At 45.8% G+C, this 20,912-nt stretch overlaps 1 protein-coding gene across 12 annotated transcripts in view; it reads right to left on the bottom strand.

The window, feature by feature from the left end:
• Positions 1-531: 531 nt before the first annotated feature.
• Positions 532-20,912, bottom strand: part of PDE4DIP (phosphodiesterase 4D interacting protein) — a 232,141-nt gene continuing 211,760 nt past the window's right edge. For 3 of the 12 annotated variants that reach the window (XM_032249576.1, XM_032249569.1, XM_032249572.1), the window contains 13 exons: positions 20,593-20,778; positions 16,766-16,972; positions 15,451-15,582; positions 14,648-14,767; positions 13,003-13,192; positions 12,212-12,336; positions 8,773-9,012; positions 6,611-6,727; positions 5,832-6,058; positions 4,766-4,909; positions 3,558-3,696; positions 3,206-3,252; positions 532-1,604 (listed from right to left, as the gene is read on the bottom strand). In XM_032249576.1, coding sequence (XP_032105467.1) covers positions 1,563-1,604; positions 3,206-3,252; positions 3,558-3,696; positions 4,766-4,909; positions 5,832-6,058; positions 6,611-6,727; positions 8,773-9,012; positions 12,212-12,336; positions 13,003-13,192; positions 14,648-14,767; positions 15,451-15,582; positions 16,766-16,972; positions 20,593-20,778 — 1,916 coding nt within the window. In that variant the 3' untranslated portion in view covers positions 532-1,562. Of the gene's footprint in view, positions 1,605-2,290; positions 2,352-3,205; positions 3,253-3,557; positions 3,697-4,765; positions 4,910-5,831; positions 6,059-6,601; positions 6,728-8,772; positions 9,013-12,211; positions 12,337-13,002; positions 13,193-14,647; positions 14,768-15,450; positions 15,583-16,765; positions 16,973-20,592; positions 20,779-20,912 lie in introns of all 12 variants that reach the window. The other 9 variants (XM_032249575.1, XM_032249573.1, XM_032249567.1 and 6 more) reach the window with 6 other exon arrangements.

Below are 20,912 nucleotides of genomic sequence, written 5' to 3'. Positions count from 1 at the left end.
TAAATAATTGTGAAGTGATAGGTTTGTTTCAGTCCTGGGGATCAAAAGCATGTAGCTAAGAACTTTTCCCAAAAAATAATTTTAAAATTTTATATCAGTGTTTATGGAATGACATACTTTTTGATTCAAAGTTCTTAAATGTATTTTTCGTTTTGATTCAATGCTATAGAACACCATTTTTAAAAAAACTGATCTGCAACCTACATGTAATGGAATCACTGTGGTGATTATGTTTTAAAAATGCAGATTCTAGGGCCCACACCAACTGAATCTCCTGGGGTTGGAGACCAAGAGGTAGCTCCTATCATGTCCACAGCTGCTTCTAAGGTACACCAAGTTTAAGAACCACTCTTTCTTTCATGTTTTCAGACTGAAGATTCTTACAAAATGACAAAGAGAGAAGACCTTACACTTAAGTTAGAGTTCAAGCATTAGACTATGCGCTTCTTAAACACAGATTATCTTTCCCATTTTCCCTTTCCAGTTTTTTATACTGTCAAGGGATTGGTGCAGAAATGGAAAACAAAGCAGTGAAAGAAAAACTATTTATTTCTTTATACACATTTTGCTTTAATAATCACCAAAAAGACTTTCATTTTCTCTTACCCACCCAGTTCACCAGTTATATTGGCCTTCGACATATGGCGATAGCAACATATATAAATCTATATCATACATTTATACACACAAACATATTGTATCAGCACTGTGAAGACACAGACTGAGCTTTACTATGGCTGGGGGCCTCTCCCATGCCACTTAAAAATGAGCACTCATTTGCTGTATGCAAGAATTTCAACAGAATTGGTCTGGCCATCAGTCCCCAGTTTCCCTGAGGTAAGAAAAGATGACAAAATGGGACAGTGTGTTTGAAGTGAGGTCAGTCCAATTTGGATTTCATAGAAGAAAAGAAATAGGACATGCTAGCTGAAGCCTGAGATGGTATCTGGGAAGTCACCACAGTCATGATGTGAACTTAAAGAACGCAGATGCCACAGAGCAGACCAAAACCCAGCCTGACTCGACCCAATAGGATCAGCTGTGGATCTATGAGTAGTGCTCACTGAGTCCCCGCCAGTACTGTCCAGCAGGGCACCGCTGCTCAGTATTGTGCTTTTAGAACCTGCCAGAGGAGCTCCAGCATTGGGACCACATGCTTCATTCATCAGAATCAGGGTCCTATGTCCACTGAGTTTTCCATCTCAGGGCAGCTGATGAGGGAAGAAGTGTGCTGTTGCTAGTTCCCACGCTGCTGGGGCCATTGAGAAGCAGTATCACAAAACCGTCCATGCAAACTACACATCTTTTGCTTTGTGCTGAGCCAAGTGGGCCTTGGCTAACATATCCCATAGCTGTCAGAAAGGCTTTCTGCCTTTCTTCCCGCTCCACCAGGACACACCTCTGACTCCCTCTTCTGGACCCTCCAGTGGACTTGGAGGAACGAGGCCCAGATGCTCCTCAGCAGATAGGTAGCTGCACAGGAGGGGGACAGGCCCACCCTTCCTGCTGTTTTAAGGACCTCTGGTGGCTGCGCTTCTTGCATGGTTCCTGGAAGGCAAGGGTCACAAGGCTGGAGCACACGGCAGAGCCCTTAGGGATTTCACCTGCAGACAAAAATAAAACAAACCAAACCAGTGGATATTGCCTGGCCCTGCTGATGGCTACCTGAAGCTGCAGTGAGAGCGATGTGGTGATTAAGCCAGGAGTGTGGTGAGAGCCAGGTAAGAGGAGGAGCTAAGAGCATGCGCTGCGGTCTGGAGGAATAGCAGGTGCCCCAGGTTAGGGGGAGCCTCCCCACCTCCCTGTGTGCCGAGATCCCTGCTCCAATTCACTGTACGCTGGGTGGCTGGATCCCACCATTCCCTCTTCAGGGGCCAGGTGATTCTCCAAATCCCTTTGTCTCAGCAGAAAAATGGCCTCTGCCACCTTCCCACAAAAAAGAAGTGCTTAGCAGGAAACAAGCACATACAGAAACAGCCTCTTGTAGGAAAAAGAGGACATTTTGCAGGGAAGTCCTCTGTTAAGTTGACGTCCAGTTGACATAATGAGGACATGGAGGGGTCAAGTCTACATGGACCTCAGAGCTCAACTAAGCCAGTTCCACCTTTGACAGATGAGGGTGCAGCAGATTCACAGAGATTAAGGGACAAGCCAAAGCCACACACCAGTTAGTGACGAGCCAGGTATTAGAACTGAGGCCTCGGGTCCTTTCCAATGATCTATGGGAGGTCAAGGGGAAAGCTTCCACACTGGAAAAGCCAGTGGATACTAGAGGATATTTTGGGGTTACCTTTTCTGGGACAGGAATAAGGCTTTACAGAGGCAATCCTGTAAGTGTTGCTCTAAAGAGGCTCAGGAAAGAAAGGAATTATCAGAGAAAAACAAAAGGGAATTAGTGAAAAAAACAAGAGAGCAAGTTAAATCAGGGCCCTAGTCATTTTCACACTATGGAGATAGACATTCTCTCAGGTCACTATTTAGAAACATTTCCAGGAATATGGCAAAACTTTGAAGTCCAAGTTAAAAGGTTTAGTTTCTGATTTTTAAACCATTTCATATACCTCACGTTTTACTTTAAAGTACTTCCTAGGGAATGATTAACACTTAGTGTTTTAAGTGAATGTAGATAATGTCTAGTACATATATAATATTTTCCCCCTTAAGCTCTGTTGTTATTTATTATCAAATTCTCTTTCAGACTGATGAGACCCAACAGATCTCTTTTGTCATGTTACTTAAAGAAAAAGATATATCAAATTCAAATTGCTGTTCTTAACCCAGTAGTGTGCAGTGAAATCAGTTTATTAGGATGCAAATTGCTTTTACTTTTTCATGAAGAATAGAACACAACTGGCCTCAAGATCCCTCTACCGAAAGCTCATTCAGAGGCAGAGCCCGAATGTCTGCTGGCTTCAAGAGTCAGCTGAAATGAATTTCTCCAGTCTCCTGACTTAGCATCAAAGAAGAAAAACTGGAGCAGAAAGGAGAGATGCCGCCAATGTGAGCGTGATCAAAGATGCAGGGCAGGAGCTGACTCGGGGGAGGGTGATGGGTGCTCACTGAGGACCTGTAATCTTGCAAGGGGACCCAAAATCTTCTCCTGGAAGGCCAACGCAGGCCAAGGGCCACCTACAAGATCTGCTAACAGATAGTGATGGGTTGGGGGCAAGCTCCGTGCCTCTGACTTGTGCAATAGTTTCCTTACCTCTAAGTTAGTCCTTGCCTTCTTCAAAACATCGTGTGTTCTGGTTACTGAAACAACAAGAGGGCACCACAGAGTAGAAATCACCCACAGAAATTACCCCTCCTTGCTTAGCATGAGAATTCTAAAGCATTTCTTTCTGGCCATTAAGCTTGGAGTCTCCTGTTACCCACCCCCATCCTCCCCTCCTTCTGCATCCGCAATTGCTCGTGGCACAGGAGGTTTGGGGACATCGAATCAGTCTCTCCAATCCCAACACCTCCAGGCCTCCCTGGTCACTGCTCGTCTGCAGCACAAGTGGAGCATCGGGAAGACCGCCCGTTTCGTCCCCCATTCCCTCACTCAGGGAACCTACGCTGGCTGACGATGAACTGCTCCATGCTCTCCTTCTGCTGGTTTGCGGTCTTCAGACGCTCAGCTGTGCTCTGAAGGAGCCGCTCCTGTTTGGATACTTTGGTTCTCAGTTCCAGAAGTTCCCTTTCTGTTGATTCTCCCTGGATGAGAGGAATAGATTCTTACTGAACAGGCAGAAGGCCTAAAGCACCCTGTGCTTTGTGGCTCTTTCCAGCTCAAAGAAAGATTCCAGAGTCTTCTCAACTCTCCTGGACTGCATTTCCTCCTTCACAGCCGCGAATACCTCCAGCTGGGAAGTTTAGGATGAGGCCATTAGGTAGGACTATTGAGACTCTGGAAGCCCCCATGCAGGCTAGCTCGGGCCTGCACACCTGTAGCTTAAGAAAACCTTACTTCAGGCTGGAATAAAACTCCCAACTCTGAAGAAGACCTCAACTTAGTCCTGCTATCAATTCTGTCACTCTCCCTTCCTAAGATAGAGAGTTCAGAAATGTTATGTCGGGAGAGAGATCTGGACTCAGGAAAGTTGGAAAGTTGGTAAATATTTGTGTCAACATGAGGATGGCAAAGCACCCTCTCCCTGGAATTAGCATAGTTAGATCCTGAAAGGTATTGGTGACATTGATCTGGAGCTCAAATCCCTAAGGAGGGCATCCTGAAACCTGCCTGCCAATCAGAGTTAGCCTGAGCTCTGAACAGACCCTGAGGGGTGGTTGACTTTCCCCAGGCCTGGCCCAGAGATGCCAGCTTAAGTGATTTGCTAGGATGCCAGGCAGTGGCTAAAAAGGCTGTCTCATGGGGGCATTCTGTGATCATTTGTTTGACCATGGGACCTGAGGGGTGGGAGATGGGTGTTGAAGCTTTAACTGAATTTCAATTCAGCCAAACATCAGAGAGGTAAAGAAACTGAACATTTATGGATTGTCAGGGTTATGACATCTCCGCCTTCTCCACACCCCTCCCTCATCGTCCTTCATTTTTTTATCCAGGGGCTGGGGGTTGGGGGGGATTGGGATATATCAGAGCTGCAGTGAAAGCAGCCACCATGGGTCAGTGATGTCCCTCCAGGGACACTCCCCTAAGTTCCTGTCTATCCTGGCTCACCATGTGGCTCCTGATTTTCTGGAACGCTGTGACGCTGAGGAGACAGAACAGTATTGAAGGGCAGGAGAGCTGGGTTTGAACCAAGAAAGGACACCGGCATCTTACCACTTTGCCAGGCAGCACAGGGGTGTGGGTGCTCGGCAGGGCTGCTCTCCAGAACATGGTGAGGAGGGAAACTGACTCCTCTAGGGCATGGTGCAGGGCACTTGTGCTGCTCCGAAGCTCGTGAATGCCTTTGCTGCCCAGCACCTGGGGAAAGGTAACCCCATAGGAGCGATTACTTTTTTCCCCTGCACGGGCTCAAGCTTCCTTTGTGAGTGAGGCACAGAACACAGGCCTGCCTGAACCTGTGAGGCCCTTGCACAACCGTTTGCAGCTCTGAGAACTAAGATGCTGCCCCCTTTACCAGGTGTACATTCCTCCACTTGCACAACCCGCAAGTCTTTCAAAACTCATCCCCCTTGCTGTATCCTCTATGAACCTGTTACGTTCCCTGCCTGAGATAAATGACCACATTCGCATTGGCGCTCTCACAGCACAGAGGATGACTTCTCACACTGTGCCTGTAGCACCCTACTGTGCTCATCTACTTGGGTGTGTGTCTTGCCCTCTCGTGTGTCGGCTCCGTGGAGGCTGGGCTGTCCCTGCAGATCCATGGGTCTCCAGCAGCTCAGACAGCACAGCCACTGGGCCCGGTCTCTCTCACTGGCAAGGTGCTCTGAGAAGCTTTGCTGCTTGCCTCCTGCTATGCAGTCTGCACAAGGAAATGCCATGGCTGCCAGGACTTCTCAACCCTTCAACGTGTGCGGTCCATACATCTGCAAATCCTTCCATTTCTGTCCAACCCATTGAGTCTACTCTGCCCACAGATGGTCATGTGCCTGTGTGACTGTGGTAGTTAATAAGTTACGAAAGTCTGCTCGGCAATGCCATGTGTGTCTGTGGGGCCAAGGGGAAATAATACCCAGTCAGCTACATCTGGAGCACAGCAGAACTCACAGTGAAAACAGGAGAGAAAGAAGAAAGGGCCTGGCTGCCATACAGGGAAGAAAAAGCGCCAGCTGTTGAGAGATGCAAAGCATGGAACAAAACAAAAATGGTGGGAGGAGTTAAAGTCAAAGGAAGAAAGGGCACAAGGAAAGAGTGCGCCTAAAGCTACCGGTGTGATTACCTCTGGGCCTTGAGCTTCAAGGCCAGGGAAGCTGCATGCTGATCTCACAAGGGACGCTATCTTTTTGACCAGCAGCCTGCCCTCCACAATCTGCTGTTTTAGGGCAGTGTAGTCATCAATGTGGCCAATGACATGGCGGCCATGCTTATTGGCAAAGGAGCCATCAGTAGCATCACCCTCCAGCTTGGGAGGGGTCTTCATTACTGGAGAAGAATTCAAACTCAAGCCTGAAAAAGAAAATGACAATGTAACAGAATCTTCTGTTAATCATAATGATATTCTCAGTTTGCTCCAACCCAAAAGACTAGGGAACAAGAAAGGAAGCCTGGGAATGTACAAGGGTAGGGCAAAGTCCACAGAGATCTTCTGGGTTTTACATTTTTATCGTCTTTCTTAGAGCATCTCTTAATGATAAATTTGCCAGGAGACAATTTTTTCCTCATTGGCAAATGAAATGGGACACATTTTATTAATAATAAATAATAAGTCTCTGAGTAGAGAAGTCACAGACAAGGAAATCAAGCTGGATACAGAGAGCATGTTCAAGAATGGAGAGATCACGGTGCAATGAAGCAAAAACAGAGCAGTAGGAAAACTACAGGAGGGTGAACAATGGCAAGAAAGGCGGCCACAGAAGGTGCAATGAGTAGGGCTAAAGGCCTTGGGGCACGCAGAGAAAACTCTCCAAACACACGTAATAAGAATGTAGACAACAAAGGGGTGTTGGCATTAACCACTTTCCATCATCAGTCCCTGGGCCCTTTAGTGACCACATTTACCATTTGTTCTGTTGATTGTGGCCGTTTCTGAGCCAGGAGTAGAGGAAGCAGAGCTGGGGAAGACCAGAGCTGGGGAATTCATACCAACATCCCGGACTGGAGGGGAAGCAGCTGGATCTAGAGGGGAAAGGCAACCACAGTTTCCAGCAGCCCTGGAACACGCTGCACGGGAAGCACATGCACACCTGGCCATCCCCACCTGAGGACTCTCTTCTTACAGAATATCATCCATACCTCACAATCAAAAGCAAAAGCCGATGCTTCACTGAGTTCAGAATGTTTCCATTCTTCAGAACTAAAAGATATTCCTTTATTTGAGGGGTATTCCATAAAAAAAGTAACTTTTACTTTGAAAAATTATTAGGTGTATTTTTATAAACCAAGTCTTGAGTATAATTTGTGTGTGGTATCTAATACAATGCCCTGTAACTAAATGTAATATGTATAAATATATATAGCACATATTAAAATGCAGAATCAAGGAATGAATGGATTCATGGGGACTAGACATTCCAGTCATCATTCTGATGAGTTAATATTGAAAAAAGTTTACTTGTGTGAGAATGGAGACAGAAGGCTTGGTGGGTTAACATTGTCTTGCTGGAGACTGAAAAGCAACCCTAAGGTGGAGGAATTGGAAAATATCACAAAGAAGGTAGAAAAGGTCCTGCTCGGGCAAGTGTGGCCCCGAGCCCGCTTTCCAACTCAGGCCTCGGGGATGCTAGAGGAAGAGGGGCAGAGACTGCGCCAGTGGGGCTGAGTCTTGGCTGCTGTGTGGGAAGCCAGGGAGAGGGGAAGGCCTGGTTAGCAGGAAGAGTTGGAGACATAACTGAACACCACAACCATCAGGGCAGCCCAGAGGAGGGCAAGGCCTCCACCTAATGTAAGCTGAGCAGTTCCTGGGGGCCAGGCAGTATGCTTGGCAGCCCACGTGAGTTCTTTTATTGAATTGCCAAAACAGCATAGTCATGTTATTGTCACCTTCAATTGACAAATAAGGTTACTGTCAGATAAATGAGCATCTACAAGAACCAGAGAAAAATAAAGATCAACATGACCCAGAAATAGCTAGGAGGAGAGTTTGAAAGCTCAGCTTTAGAGATACTGAACAGAAGTGGTTCCTGATTTGAATAAAATTGAAGGTATGGCCATGAAGGTGAGTGGAGATGGTGTACTAAATGGTGTATCAAAAGGAAAAAAGGGCAGAGGAAGTAGAAATTGAATGAGTTAAGAGAGTAGGGGACACCACTAACATTTAAATGAATACTGGGAGCAGTGAGATTGATGGGGGATATTGAGAAGAGAAGGGGGACCTGGTCAAGCACATCTATCTGAAAAAGCAGGCAAGGGGTGGGGCCAAGAAAGTGAGTGATGGCCACCTGAAATAAATCAGCCACCATCCAGGACTTCCCCAGAGCCCTCTTTCCTTAGGGAAAGGAGTGTTTTGCCACACACTGAGTTCCCCACCTATGAGGGAAATGGAGACTAGAGAATCTGGGAAGGTCGGCAATACCGAGACAGGACACGGTGAGCTGGAAGGAACACAGACTGAAAACCACAACACCTGGTTCGAATCTTGGTTTTGTCTGTAACCGCTGTAAGCCCTCGTTTTTCTGTTAATATCTCAAGACTTAAGTTTTCTCATGTGAAATACAGAGATAACAAAACCCATCTTACTTCAGATGAAATTATATATGTGAAAACACTTGGTTAATAGTAAAGCACTAAGTGAATCCAAGGAAAAGATGTGAACATATACAGCTGCTGATTATCGAGCAATTCTTAGTGTGCCAAGCACTTGTAAATGATTTCATTTAATCATTTAAGATATATATTATTATTATCTTATTATTATTATTATCTTATTATCTTATATATATTATTATTATATATATTATTATCCCCATCTTAAATATGAAGAAACTAAGGCTTAAACCTCTGCGACTTTAAACACCTTGTCCAAAGCAAACGACCTGTAAGTGGTAAACTCAGAATCTGGAGCCTGGTCTGACGTAAATACCACGCTTTTGCTCGGGCTGCTGGATGAGAGCATCTCTGATTTCAACCTGACCCTAAGAAGCATGGATGAGGCAGGTTGCACCTCCCACCACAGACATCCTGGTGATCTCCCCACCGGCTTTCAGGTTCCTTTTCCTTCCTACCTTGGAGGCGCAGCTGCTTGTTTCCAGGGTCAGCGCTGGCTGGGAAGCTCTGGTGAACAGAGGAGGGGCTGAGGCTGGCTGTGCCGGCTCCGCTGTCCAGCTGCTGTTGCAGCTGCAGTCGCAGGCTGTTGTTCCCCTGAATGCTCTGCTCCAGCTGCCCTCTCAGAGCTTGTACCTCTGCCACTAGGTGGCTCAGGTCACTGCTCAAAGGGATTTGGTGACAAGCATCCAGGCTGTAAGCTAAAAGAAGAGAGGAGTCTGGTAACACTGGCCCAAGTATTTCCAAGCACTCATCACAACCCTCCTCTGTGACCTTCTTTTCTGCCAAGGACCCCAATTTAATGAGTCTTGTGCAACCCATCTATAATACAGATGTTGCCATCTCTATGTGTGGCCTGGGGACACTGAGATGGCACACAGCCAGTCTGAAATTTCCCTGGGGTTTAAGTTATCCACATGCACCTAGAGAGTATTTGATTGGCAGATGAGAATAAGTCCATAGCATCTCCATGGTAACCATAGTCCTGTAGGCTAAAGTATAGGATCCTCCAAGGCAGGGCGGCACTGAGCTAGAGAAGGGTAGGGGATGAGGGAGAAAGAGATTTGACAGTCTTCACTCTCAAAAATAAAAGAGAAGGAGGAGGCCTTTTGGTAGCATGTGAGAATGTGAGTTGGGTATCTTAGATCAGGGATAATAACTGAGTTTTTCAACTTCTCTCTCTCTCTCTCTCTCTCTCTCTCTATATATATATATATATAGAGAGAGAGAGAGAGAGAGATATGTACACATATATATAGAGAGATATGTACACATATATATAATATGTACACATATATATACACACACATATATATATGTATGTGTGTGTATATATATGTGTACATATATATACACCTACATATAGTGTGTATATATGTTGTGTGTATATATATATACACACTATGTATGTCCATGTATTTGTACATATATACATACACACATATGTACATATATATATCTACACACACATCTTCACACACACACACATAAAAAATATATTTACATATATATATTTACCTCCCTTCACCACACGTAATCTATTTCTTTGTACTGGGGAATAAGAGATCTAAGAAATATTCTACAAGGCCACAGTCCCTTATCTGAAAACCTTAAGGCCAAATGTATTTTGAAAGGTGAAATTTGTTTTAATTTCACAAGGCAGCAGGGTGCATGTATCATATATAACATGTACCCGGTTGCATGTGAGCCACAGTCCTTAATCAAACATATAACTATTTCTGCAGTTAGCTATGTGAATATTCTAAGTAGATAAATAAAGACTTATGAATATCCTCTTGTCAGTTCATCTAGATTTTGCCATTAAATGAGTATTTGAAAAATTTAATTTGGAGATCTTATTGGATTTTGAAATTACAGGTAAGAGATTATGGAGCTTTAGTGATTGTAGCTTTGAAATGAATCCTGAAAGACATGAAAGGGAAGGCAGCTCAGGATGAAGTAGTTTCAGAGACTTTGGTATATAATCTACTCTTGAATTTTGCCCACAGTTCTACGATGTTCCTCTCTCTCTTTCTCAATACAAGTTCTCACTAAATTTTGCTTATTTTGTAATTTAATCCATCCATACCCTTTCATCTTCCCAATAGCACCTTATATTCGACTCTCATCTCTTAATGTGCCAGAATATCACTAGACCCATCCAATAGGTTTCCCAGACTCTAATATCTCCCAACTCCAAGGACATCTCCTGAGACTTGGCATCTTAAAGTTCTGTTTTCATCATGTGGTTATTTTCTTTGAAAAAGAACAGACTTAGTTTCATTGGCTACTATACAGAATGCAAACTTTCATCCTGACCTGTGGACTTTCATGATTTGGTGACTCTGCTGCCCCATCCTGACTTCTCAGTCTCCCCAACACCAAGCTTCTCTTGTGGGCTGGCTGGCCCCACTGACCCAACACTCACCATGACTTTGTACTGAAGCTATTCTCCCAGCCTGGTGAGAGCTGCCTGCCCCTTGTATTTCTTTGAATTCCAGTTCACCTTCTCTTTAGAAAATTAGGAAACTAAGTCAGGATTTATGATAATTTGAATCTAAATTCCACTACCTTTTACCCTTTGTTTAGCCCTCTGGAGGGACATAAAAATACATCAGTTCTTTTTCACCTGACAGTTCTTCAAATATCTGAAGCCAGTTCTCATGTCCTCAAGACCTTTTGAAAGCCAAACTTCTTTAGTTTCTCTGATCAGTTTGACATTTCTGGTCCACACCATTCTGTGCCCTGTCTTCACTATGTTCCCTAGTGTGTCAATGCCCTTTCAAAAGATGGTGCCCCTTAATCTAATAATACTTTAGACACAGTCTCCACAGGCAGGCATCACACTTACACTACTGTAGCGTCAGGCTCAGCTGGCATTTCTAGCAACCTGTGACCTACGTCTTACTTGTATGAACATGTTTCTAGCAAACCCCACACCCTCAAATCTATGAATGGCTCCCTACCCTATATTTCTACCTTCGTCCTACATTTCTACCACTGGTATTTTTAATCAAGCTCAGGATTTTGCTTTTTATCTTTGCTAAATTTCATGACGTTGATGTCAGCCCTCTGTTCCAGCCTGCTGTGGCTTACTAACATTATATTTTGAGTCCCTTTTCCATTTAAAGAAAAATGAAGAAATATATCAAAATTCTCAAATGTTAGATTATTTCAGCAGGCAGCAAAGTCTTCAATAAATGTCCTTAACATTTAAATACAAGATTGAAATTTAGGTTCTATTTAGCGATATTTCTATAAGTGTGTGTGTGTGTGTGTGTGTGTGTGTGTGTGTGTGTGTGTGTGTCTTAATTTTGTTCTGTGGGCAGGGTGGTCCCCACCGACCCAACGCTCACCCTGACTTTGTACTTAAGCTATTCTCCCAGCTGGGAGCTTTACTTCTTCAAATTCCATTTCACCTTCTCTTTAGAAAATCAGGAAACTAAATCAGGATTTATGAAAATTAAATAAAACAGCACTAAGCTGAGAGCCAGATGCTACTAGGGAAAGGGGCAGGGTGGGAGCAGACTGCGGGCTACACTGGGCTGAATGGGTTGTCAGTATGTATTAGTGACGATATTAAAGGCCTTTTCATACGATGATAGCATTAAGACAGTTTTATGATCTAGATATTGATTAACTAGTGTCTGTCCATCTAAGTGGGTGAGGTTTACTCTTGTGGCCCATTGTTAGGAATGATCAGGCTGGATGTTGCTCATACCACCAACATCTCATGTTGGGCTTTGTGTATGAGAGCAATGGGAGCCCCAGGCTCAGGTAGGGATTTCTGAGACAGAACTCTGTAGCTTCCCATGATCTCCACAGCTCCCAAAGAAAAGACCTCACTAGCAACCATGCAAGGGCAAAAAGCTCCTGGGTTGAGATGAGAAGAACACGTACCTTTCAGCCCCTTCTTGGAATTGCCATAAAGTGCCTCGTAGATTTGTAGCTCTGACTGGAGGGACTCGAAGAGCTGCTGTTTCTCTTCACACTGTTGCTGCAGGAGGACCAGCTTGTGCTGCAGTCTGCCCAGGGAGAGGCAAGGCCCACTGAGATGGCAGGGCCACTCAGCCACAGTGGGGCAATCAGCTGAGAGCCAGACGTCAACTCAGCGGGTCATAAAGGGTTAGGGTTAGGGCTATATTGGAGCCCCAGATGTCAACTCAGCGGGTCATGAAGACCATCGTTTTTATTTCACAGATGTGGAAATGAAGGCTGAGGGAGGTAAAGTAACTTTGCTTGAAATTACAGCATTAGCTACATTAGTTTAGAGCAGAACAGACACACCAGCACAGTCTCCTAATTGCTCCTACAGTGCTCTTTGCATTCTGACAAGCAGTTACAGGGCTTATGCTGGGACCAAGCATCACAGCCAGTGCAGAAGCTTCTAGGTGATGGTGAGACAAATATCCTATATCTAATTGGAAGCATAGCAACCCTTCTTTTCCATGTCTATGATATACTGAAGACTTATATAACAGTGTTTTACTCTTTCAACCAGAGAGTGAAAAGGCTTTCCCAGAAAAGTCCTTTCTTCTGCTCAAAGTGGCCCCTCCCCCCACAAACAAATCAGGAATAGCAGAGGGAACATTGAGGTTTCCAAAAGAGGGCACCGATTGTCTTGCCGATGTCCTTTCTTCTAATGTAAGAATGAAGAATGCTACCTTCTCTGTCAATGGGTCTCCTCTTACCTGGAGTCATTTTCCTGGACGGAAAGACGTTCCTCCCTGAAATGCAAGATCTCTTGCTGCTTCTCCCTCAAGTCTTCCAAAAGCTGCTGCCTTTCCACCTTCTGGTGCTCCAGCTCCTTTTCCAGCTCTTGAAGGTGGGATCGAGAAGACAGCAGAGCCTCCTTCAGGCTTTCCATTTCCCGGGAGTGCTCTGGTGAGAGGAACACAGGAGGGTTTATTATCATGGGGCCGGAGCTCGGGAGGAAGATGACCCCAAGTGCATCTCCCTGACAAACAGAGCTAAGGAGCAGGGAAGAAAGGCCTGTGTTGGTGGGGAAGAGCATGCTGGCTCAAGGTCCCACACAGCCTAGAGAATGGTGCATCCCTCTCTTTGCAAAACCCTTCATTCCACTGATGTAATCTGGCCAACTTGCTCCTACAGAAATTCCAGTTTCTAATGCTCACCATTTTCCAGGTCCTCACATACCATCTGTTCAATAATCCATTCTTGAATTTTGACAAAGATCAACATCAAGATTTCTTTTTGGAATATATCATTTTCATTATTTTGAAAACTGGGATATTTGTTTCTTTTTGAACTTGCAGCACTTCTCTGCTCTTCACAAGGCGTCAGAGATTATTGAAGTGACTCTAAAAGTACAGCTTCTGGCTCAGCAAGTTCTCTGGGGAAAGATTCACTTGACCCTGGCAAATGATACTCACTTAAATCCCTTACTGTCTTTCCACCTGTTAGGTCTGTTCTCTTCTCTCCAAGTCTGCAAGGGTAGCTTAATAGTTCTGCCCTCTTTCTCATCTGTTAACTTTCGTTATCAACCCCCAGCAGTGACCTTTCCTCTCAAATCTTTTTGCTCTGAGGTGGCTAACTTAGAAGTATTTCCTGATGGCTTTTTCCTTTTCCAAAAGCATTCCTTCATTCTGGACTTAATCCTTTTGGATACTACTCTCAGTCTTTTTATGGCTGTTCAATATGTATTTTTGAATAAAAATTGTTTGTTATTGATAATACATTGATCTGATCAAGCAGACTAACACCAAGGTCAGCTGCCTCCCGGCCACACGGGAAATGATGCTCACCTGTGAATGCCCCCTGGTTAGGGCTGGGAAAGTGCTGAGTGGCATTTGCTGGTGACTGCATGGAGTCGTAGGAGTACTGACCGGAGAGGAGCCCTGAGTGTATGAGTGGGGGGTGTGGTGAGGAGGCAGAGGGACAGCAGAGCAGGGCCAGGGCGACACACACTGCTGCAGTACAGTCTGCAGAAACTTGAGAGGGAAGCTAGGCATTCGCATTCGCACTCCCTCCTTTATTGGTTCCAAATCAGTTGTGAGTAAGGGGAGGTAGAACAGGTACCAGTCTGGTATCCGGTTTGATAGCTCGTGACTCTGGACATATGCAGGTGGGCTTGTTCAGAAGTGACAGATTCCCTCAAGCCCTTCACTCTCGGGGCCTAGGAGTCTGAGAGGCCCATAGTTGGGATGTCTTAGAAAGCAGCCTTCTCTAGACTGAGAACAGCTATAGGTTTGGTTGGGTGGATCTGAGCAGCTCTGTTATCTGCACCTTCTGTTTACTTCTCCAGTTGGTGAATAGTGTGGCCAGGGAAGAAAGAAACTTCAGAGTGACCACAGTTTGTGGTTTTTGACCACGTACCTCTGGAAACATGACTTAGTTGAGCCTGAAGTGTTCGATTTTCTTCCCTGAGGACTCTGTTCTCATTGCAGAGCTGAGGTATGGACTCCAGGCCCTGACTGTAGAAGTTAGAGGTGGATCCTGTCCCAGAAAACACACATTTGGGTAACAGAAGCTTCCAAAAGTTTCCCACTCTTTCTTTATCTCTCAAAGATACTGCCCCAACCCAACAGAAAAATGCAGGGACTCCAGGCCTGGCCCTGAATGAAGCGTGGGGGGCTGGGTGCATGTTTTCTGTGTGCCTCTTCTCAGTGGATTCTCTGCATGCATTATCACATGCCATAAATGCAATGGTGCAGGAGGCTCATTCTCCCGAAACAGCTGCTGCTGTGGTGTAGGCAGGACAACAACATATGGAAAGGCTGGCCTCCATGTGACAGCAGCTTGGAGGGAGAGTGTAAGGAGAAAGACCACCTTGGCAAAGCGGCCAGGGATGGAGCTGGGGGGACCCTTGCAGACCTGGCTCTACCGCTTATCAATCACGCGACAAGGGCACAGACACCAGCAGGCAGCATATAAGCAGATTAAGAATGGGGTGAGAAGTCAGGTGACTCTGAGGACCAAACCTAGTTCTGCCTCAAAGAGAGTTACTCTCTAGACTCAGATATATTCAGAAAGTAGGGATAACAGTATTTGCCCACCTCCTTTGCTGGACTGTTTATAAGGAGCAAGCGAAGTAAAGAATATCTGTGAAGCTCTGCCCAAGGGTCCTCCCTTCGGAAGCTCCCTAAATATAGCCAGAAACAGGTCTGGGCCTCTCCTACCGCTTCCACGAGCAGTAGAGCTCAGCCGGTGTTCCAGTTGCTCCCGTAGGCGGTCATTGATGCAGATGGACTCCTCCAGGCGCTGGCGCAGGTTCCGGATTTCACCCAGATGCTCTTCCAGCAGGTCAGCCCCTGCAGCCAAACCGCCAGGACATGAAGAGAGGTGGGAGATGGAGAATCCTGGTTACTGACGGGGGCGGGCTCAGCCAGGGGCCTTGCAGCAAGATCTGTAAATATCACTAGCCTTATGCCGACTGTGTTCTCTCACATGGACACCCAGGGGAATGGTAGTTTTGTTTAAAGAGTAAATGTGCTTTCAAACACAGGACAGCCACTTGCTGAGAAAACTCCATGGGCCTCCTCCCACTCAGGGGTCTGGTGAGAGTTCCACATGTTTTATAAAAATAACTGACGGCTCTGGACAGGGCCTGCCTAGCATCCGGAAAGGTATGGCCACCTCCTGGGTGTGACGCAGAGGGTGATAGGTAAGACCTCACTCTACTTTTCTTCTTACTGACACATGACTGAGCATTCTTTAGCAAGGGACAAAGCCCTTCCTTCCACCCTTAGAGAGAAGGCCTAAAGTAAAAGTATGTGATCTTAAACTCACCCTATGTGGTTAATGACTGACACTGAATGCCTCCCTGAAGTCACTTTTAATATAAGATGAAAGAAGAGCCTGGAAGGACCTAGGGATCTGAAGGCAGATTAGAGAGGGGATGGCACCCCCAACCCCCCAAAAAGGAAAAAGCTGCAGAAAAGGCAGAGGGATGCTTACAATGGACATAACAGTGCCATTCTGCTCTGGGCTCAGTCCTTTTCTGAAAATTATGATAGTCTTACTGTTGGAACGGAGCTGCATCCCAGCATTTAAGAGCTTAGCTATACCTCTCCACTTGCTGTGACTGAGTTTTGTGCACAGGATATATGTGCAGGGTCGGGGAGCTGCACCCTTTCCTGTGACAACTCCTGACTGAAGGAAGAAAGTCCCGTCTATGCCTGGCATTCTGGAAGGGTCTAAGAGAGTGGGCTGGAAAGAGGCCAGGCTGCAGGGAGATGGAAGAACATGAAATACGAGAGCACAAGAGGGAGGTCCCTGACTTTCCCATATCCCCACAGAGCACAGAGGCCCTGGGCAGGAGAAGGAAGAAATGTACTTAGAAAGGATTGAGCCCTGATACAGCGCTTTCATTTTATAGTCAGCCTGTGAGCAAGGGACTGGAGGAGGAATGAAAAAGTCTTGCCTGGGTAGGAGAAGAGTAGACTCTGAATGAGTCTTCTTTTCAAAGGCTGCTGTCTCAGCTTTGTGCTTTACCTGTGGGTTTGGAGTTAAGCTGGTACACAGAGGAGCCTGAGGATAGGTCCCCTGATACACTCCCTTTCTGAGGCCTCATTATGTCCCACTGGCCACTGCTGCCCAGGTACCCAGGCTCCAGGATTCTTCCCAGTTCTATGGTGCCCCTTGGAGGAGAGTGAGGCTGGGCAGAGTTGAGGTAGTGGGAAGAGCTGCCTCTGCTGACACCTGGGCAGAAAGAAACACGAGTAAGACACGAATGGGGCGTCAGAAGGGAAGGAAGGGCAAGGAAGTGTGTGATTGCTAAGAATAGAGTCTAAAAGGGGATATGCGGAATGTTAGATACCCCAGTTCACTGTGGTGTCCCAATTAGACGAAGGCTCATAAGCTACAAGTTGTAACACTCACCCTTTGTATTTCCTAGCAGGAGACACAAGAGGTAGAGGATAAAGTATCTTAAAGTCACCAGTATACACAATGGAAAAGCTCCGTGGCCCTGCTCCTGGGTCCTACTATAATTTCTCATGACAGACTCCAAGGAAAGTTCCAAAAGTAGGACTCACTCCCACAGTTAGAAGTCATGAGTGCAATGGCATGCAGGATTGGGCTTACCTGTGAATGCAAACATTTGTTTGTCTACATGTACGTGCCTTCCCCTGAAACTAACCAGTCATTATGTCCATTCCACCTTGGCGTTTTTCAGAAGAAAAAGGGGACATGAAATTGAGCTTGATATGGTGGCCCTAATTCCTCCAGACTGAAGAGCTCTTTGTTGAGTCTGGGGAAGGGTCTATGTAAGGCAAGTATTTATTTGGATCACATCCAGCATAACTCAAGAAGCTGCAAAATTCATTTTCTTTCTTTTTCTTTCTTTCTTTCCTTTTTTTTTTTTTTTGAGACAGAGCCTCGCACTGCCACCCAGAATGTAGTGCAGTGGTGTGATCTTGGCTCACTGCAATCTCTGCCTCCTGGGTTCAAGCAATTCTCCTGCCTCAGCCTCCGGAGTAGCTGGCATCACTCCTTTCTACGGAATCATTGAATACTACTGCACAGAGGCAGGCAGGGCCTGTCATTTCACAGGCTGATACTTTCATAGATGCTTTGAAATCACAGGCCTTTGACTTGAGTCCTGTCATCTCCGCTCCTCTGTAAAAAGAAGCCTGGCATGGGGGAGATGGGGAAAGAGGTGGGCACAGACACAGTTTAGGAGAAAATTCAGAATCTGCTTTCTTTCAGGGATTATGAACATGGGCAGGAGAACAGATAGGTAGCTCCTCCTAAGCAACAGGAGTGAAGTCCTTGTTTCCTCCAAGCAAGCCAAACTCCTGGGAGGGGTTAGTGTAATTGCCGCTTGCCAGTTTTTATCCCCATTTGTAACTGCTTCTCGAATTTGGCTACATAGTGGAATCACCTGAGAATATGGAAAAATATACTGATTCCTGGATTTCAGAGATTTTGCCTTAATCCATCTTGAAAAATTGATGCTTTAAATTCATTATAGGTGATTCTAACAGGCAGAAGTTTGAAAGGTCTTGTCATGAGTCTCTTCTCCAATTTGTGAAATACTAGATGTTCATTAGAATCAGTTAGTTGAGGAAGAGGATAAAAAATTTTAAGCACCTAAATTTTAGAAGGGAGGCAATACATGATTTCCTACCTCTTTCAAACTGCCTTCAACCCCATCCCAACACAACGCAAAAGGGGAGACCAGTGGTTGTGGACAGCTCACTTCTCAGCCAAGGCCATGTGAGGTTGTAAGTCTATCAGTAACCAGGATCAGTATTCTCATGTTCCAGTCCCTTGGCCACACAACACACAGCACATGCTCTAAACCATGCGAAGACACCATCCAGACTCTTGCACAATATTTCAACCCCAGGGACCTGAGAAGCCGCCAGGAACCACTGTCCACATGGAAAACTGGCTCAAAGCAAACAGTGAGCTTGGATAAGTCCTTGGAGAGGACCATGACTCCAGGTGGAGAAAACACTACAATCTTCCTCATCTAGGTTGGGACCATTCGAACTCCAGCCAGTGGGCTCAGGCTTGATGTGATTCCAATTTAACCCAAAACAGACCCTTTTTCATGGACAGTCCTCTCCTTCCATCCTTCCCTTTGGCAAAGACAAGTGGACAAATGTGGAAAGATAAAGGAAAAGGAGGCAAGGGGGAAAAATGGAAGCTAGAAAATACTCTTGCCATTTGTCATGGGACACATTTGTTGCCCATCAATTGTTGGTGCCAGAACTGCTAAAGTAACAAGTTTTAGGTCAGAAACACCAGCACCTCCTACTGGTCTCTAAAGAGAAGGGAAGACTGTTGCAAGGGGTCCCCAGAGTTTGATTAGCTGAGCTCAGCCCCATAATCTAAGCAGGATGGTGACAAAGCCATCCTAAGTAGAAAAGGTATAACAGAAATGTGAAGCCTGGAGTAGAAGACCTGATTCAAGCCCATCTCTCCCACTTTCTAGTGACCTTGAACAAGTAATTTCATTTCCCTGAGCCTTAGCATTCCCTGCACTAGACAAAGTATCCATTTCCTGGATTGACAAAAGAAATAGGCTAGGCTGGGTGCGGTGGCTCATGCCTGTAATCCCAGCACTTTTGCAAACCGAGGTCACTTGAGTTGAGGAGCTCTAGACCGGTCTTGGCAACATGGCGAAACCTCGTTTCTACAAAAAATACAAAAATTCACCAGGCAAGGTGACACATGCCTGTAGTCCCAGCTCCTTGGGGGGCTGAGGTAGGAAGGTCTCTTGAGCCCAGGAGGTCAAGGCTGCAGTGAGCCAAGATCATGCCACTGCACTCTAGCCTGGGTGACAAAGTCATACCTTGTCTCAAAATAATAATAATAATAATAATAGAAATAGGCTGGTCCACATGACATTTGGGGCTGCAGGGAGGGGGATGCAAATTCTTAGGTGTTGTCTTACATCACTGTAAATTGCTGGCATGGTGACCCTATCAGTCTCTGGATCACCTATGCTTCTTTACAGGCACAGAAAGTGCCTGACAAATGAGTTTAAGTTCATTCAAACTGCCTTCTCATTGTTGTGCTTAAGGTGCTATGAGAGAGCAAATTCACGTGAAGGTTTCTTTCCCATTTTTTTCTAAGCTATCAGTGATCACCAACACACTAAACTTAGGATGAGCAACCAGCCTACTAACACATCAAGGTGTTTTCTAAAAAATGTCCACAGTCTACATAACTACATAACATCAATTATCCTTGGGAGTCAGACCATGGGATTCACAGTCAGATGCCCTAGCTGGTGCTGTGGGTCTAGCTGCCTACGTGTCACCTGTCCCGGGGCAGAGATGAGCTCTGTGCAATAGGAAAAGGGGCTCATCATTTCCTCTTCTGAGTCCCTCTACCACTACCCTTTTAGTTCCAACCTGATGATGCCAGGAACTGAACTCGATTAACAGCTTTTCATGGCAGAAAAATATCATAGCCACGAAAAGGAGCTCACTGAATGTGGCCATCTTTTCCTTGGCCACTTCACCTTGCATAGGCAAAGCATAACATCTCTTTCCCATCCCCTACCAATGAGCAGTCTGTCTGGGATTCAGCATACTTGGTGGTATCCAACACCGTCTACAGTGTGAGAGCACCAGGTCAAGAGCCTTGTGAACATATCTACCTGTTAACTGATGAGACACACACCCCAGAGAAATAACAGTAAATACATTTCCAAAAAATAAGCAAGCAGAGCCTTCCCTCAGTCTTCCCTGTATAACGTGTACCCGTGTTGTTTTTCTAAACTCTGCCATCCAGCCCGAGCCATGCAGAGCAACACAGTGTGGGGCTGCCACTTGCAAGCACACAAATGCAGCAGAGGTGCTCACTTTCTCCCAACTGCTTCTGCAGCATCTGCAGCTCCTGCTGAGCCTCAGCCAAGGAGACCACCGGTGTCTCACAGCAGCCAAGGAGGGGAGGGCCAGCGGAACTGAAAGGCAGGAAGCTGGATGGAGCTGAGGGCAATGGTGCCTGAGGAAGGCTAGCCAGTTTGGGTATGGAGTGAAAATGAAAGCCTAGAAACAGAAAGTTGGGGAGAAAAGAGACACATCATCGAGAGAAAATGAGAGAAAAGAATGGGTAAAAGATTGAGAAGGTAAAACCATTCCCTGACCAGACGTCACTCTGTGGAGTGGCTATCACCTAGCGT

This window comes from Sapajus apella, unplaced genomic scaffold (genome assembly GCF_009761245.1).
Source record: "Sapajus apella isolate SASKATOON/1434 unplaced genomic scaffold, GSC_monkey_1.0 scaffold69, whole genome shotgun sequence".
NCBI lineage: Eukaryota > Metazoa > Chordata > Mammalia > Primates > Cebidae > Sapajus > Sapajus apella.
The sequence above is the reverse complement of the archived record's forward strand: the minus strand, read 5'-3'. Positions and strand labels throughout refer to the sequence as shown.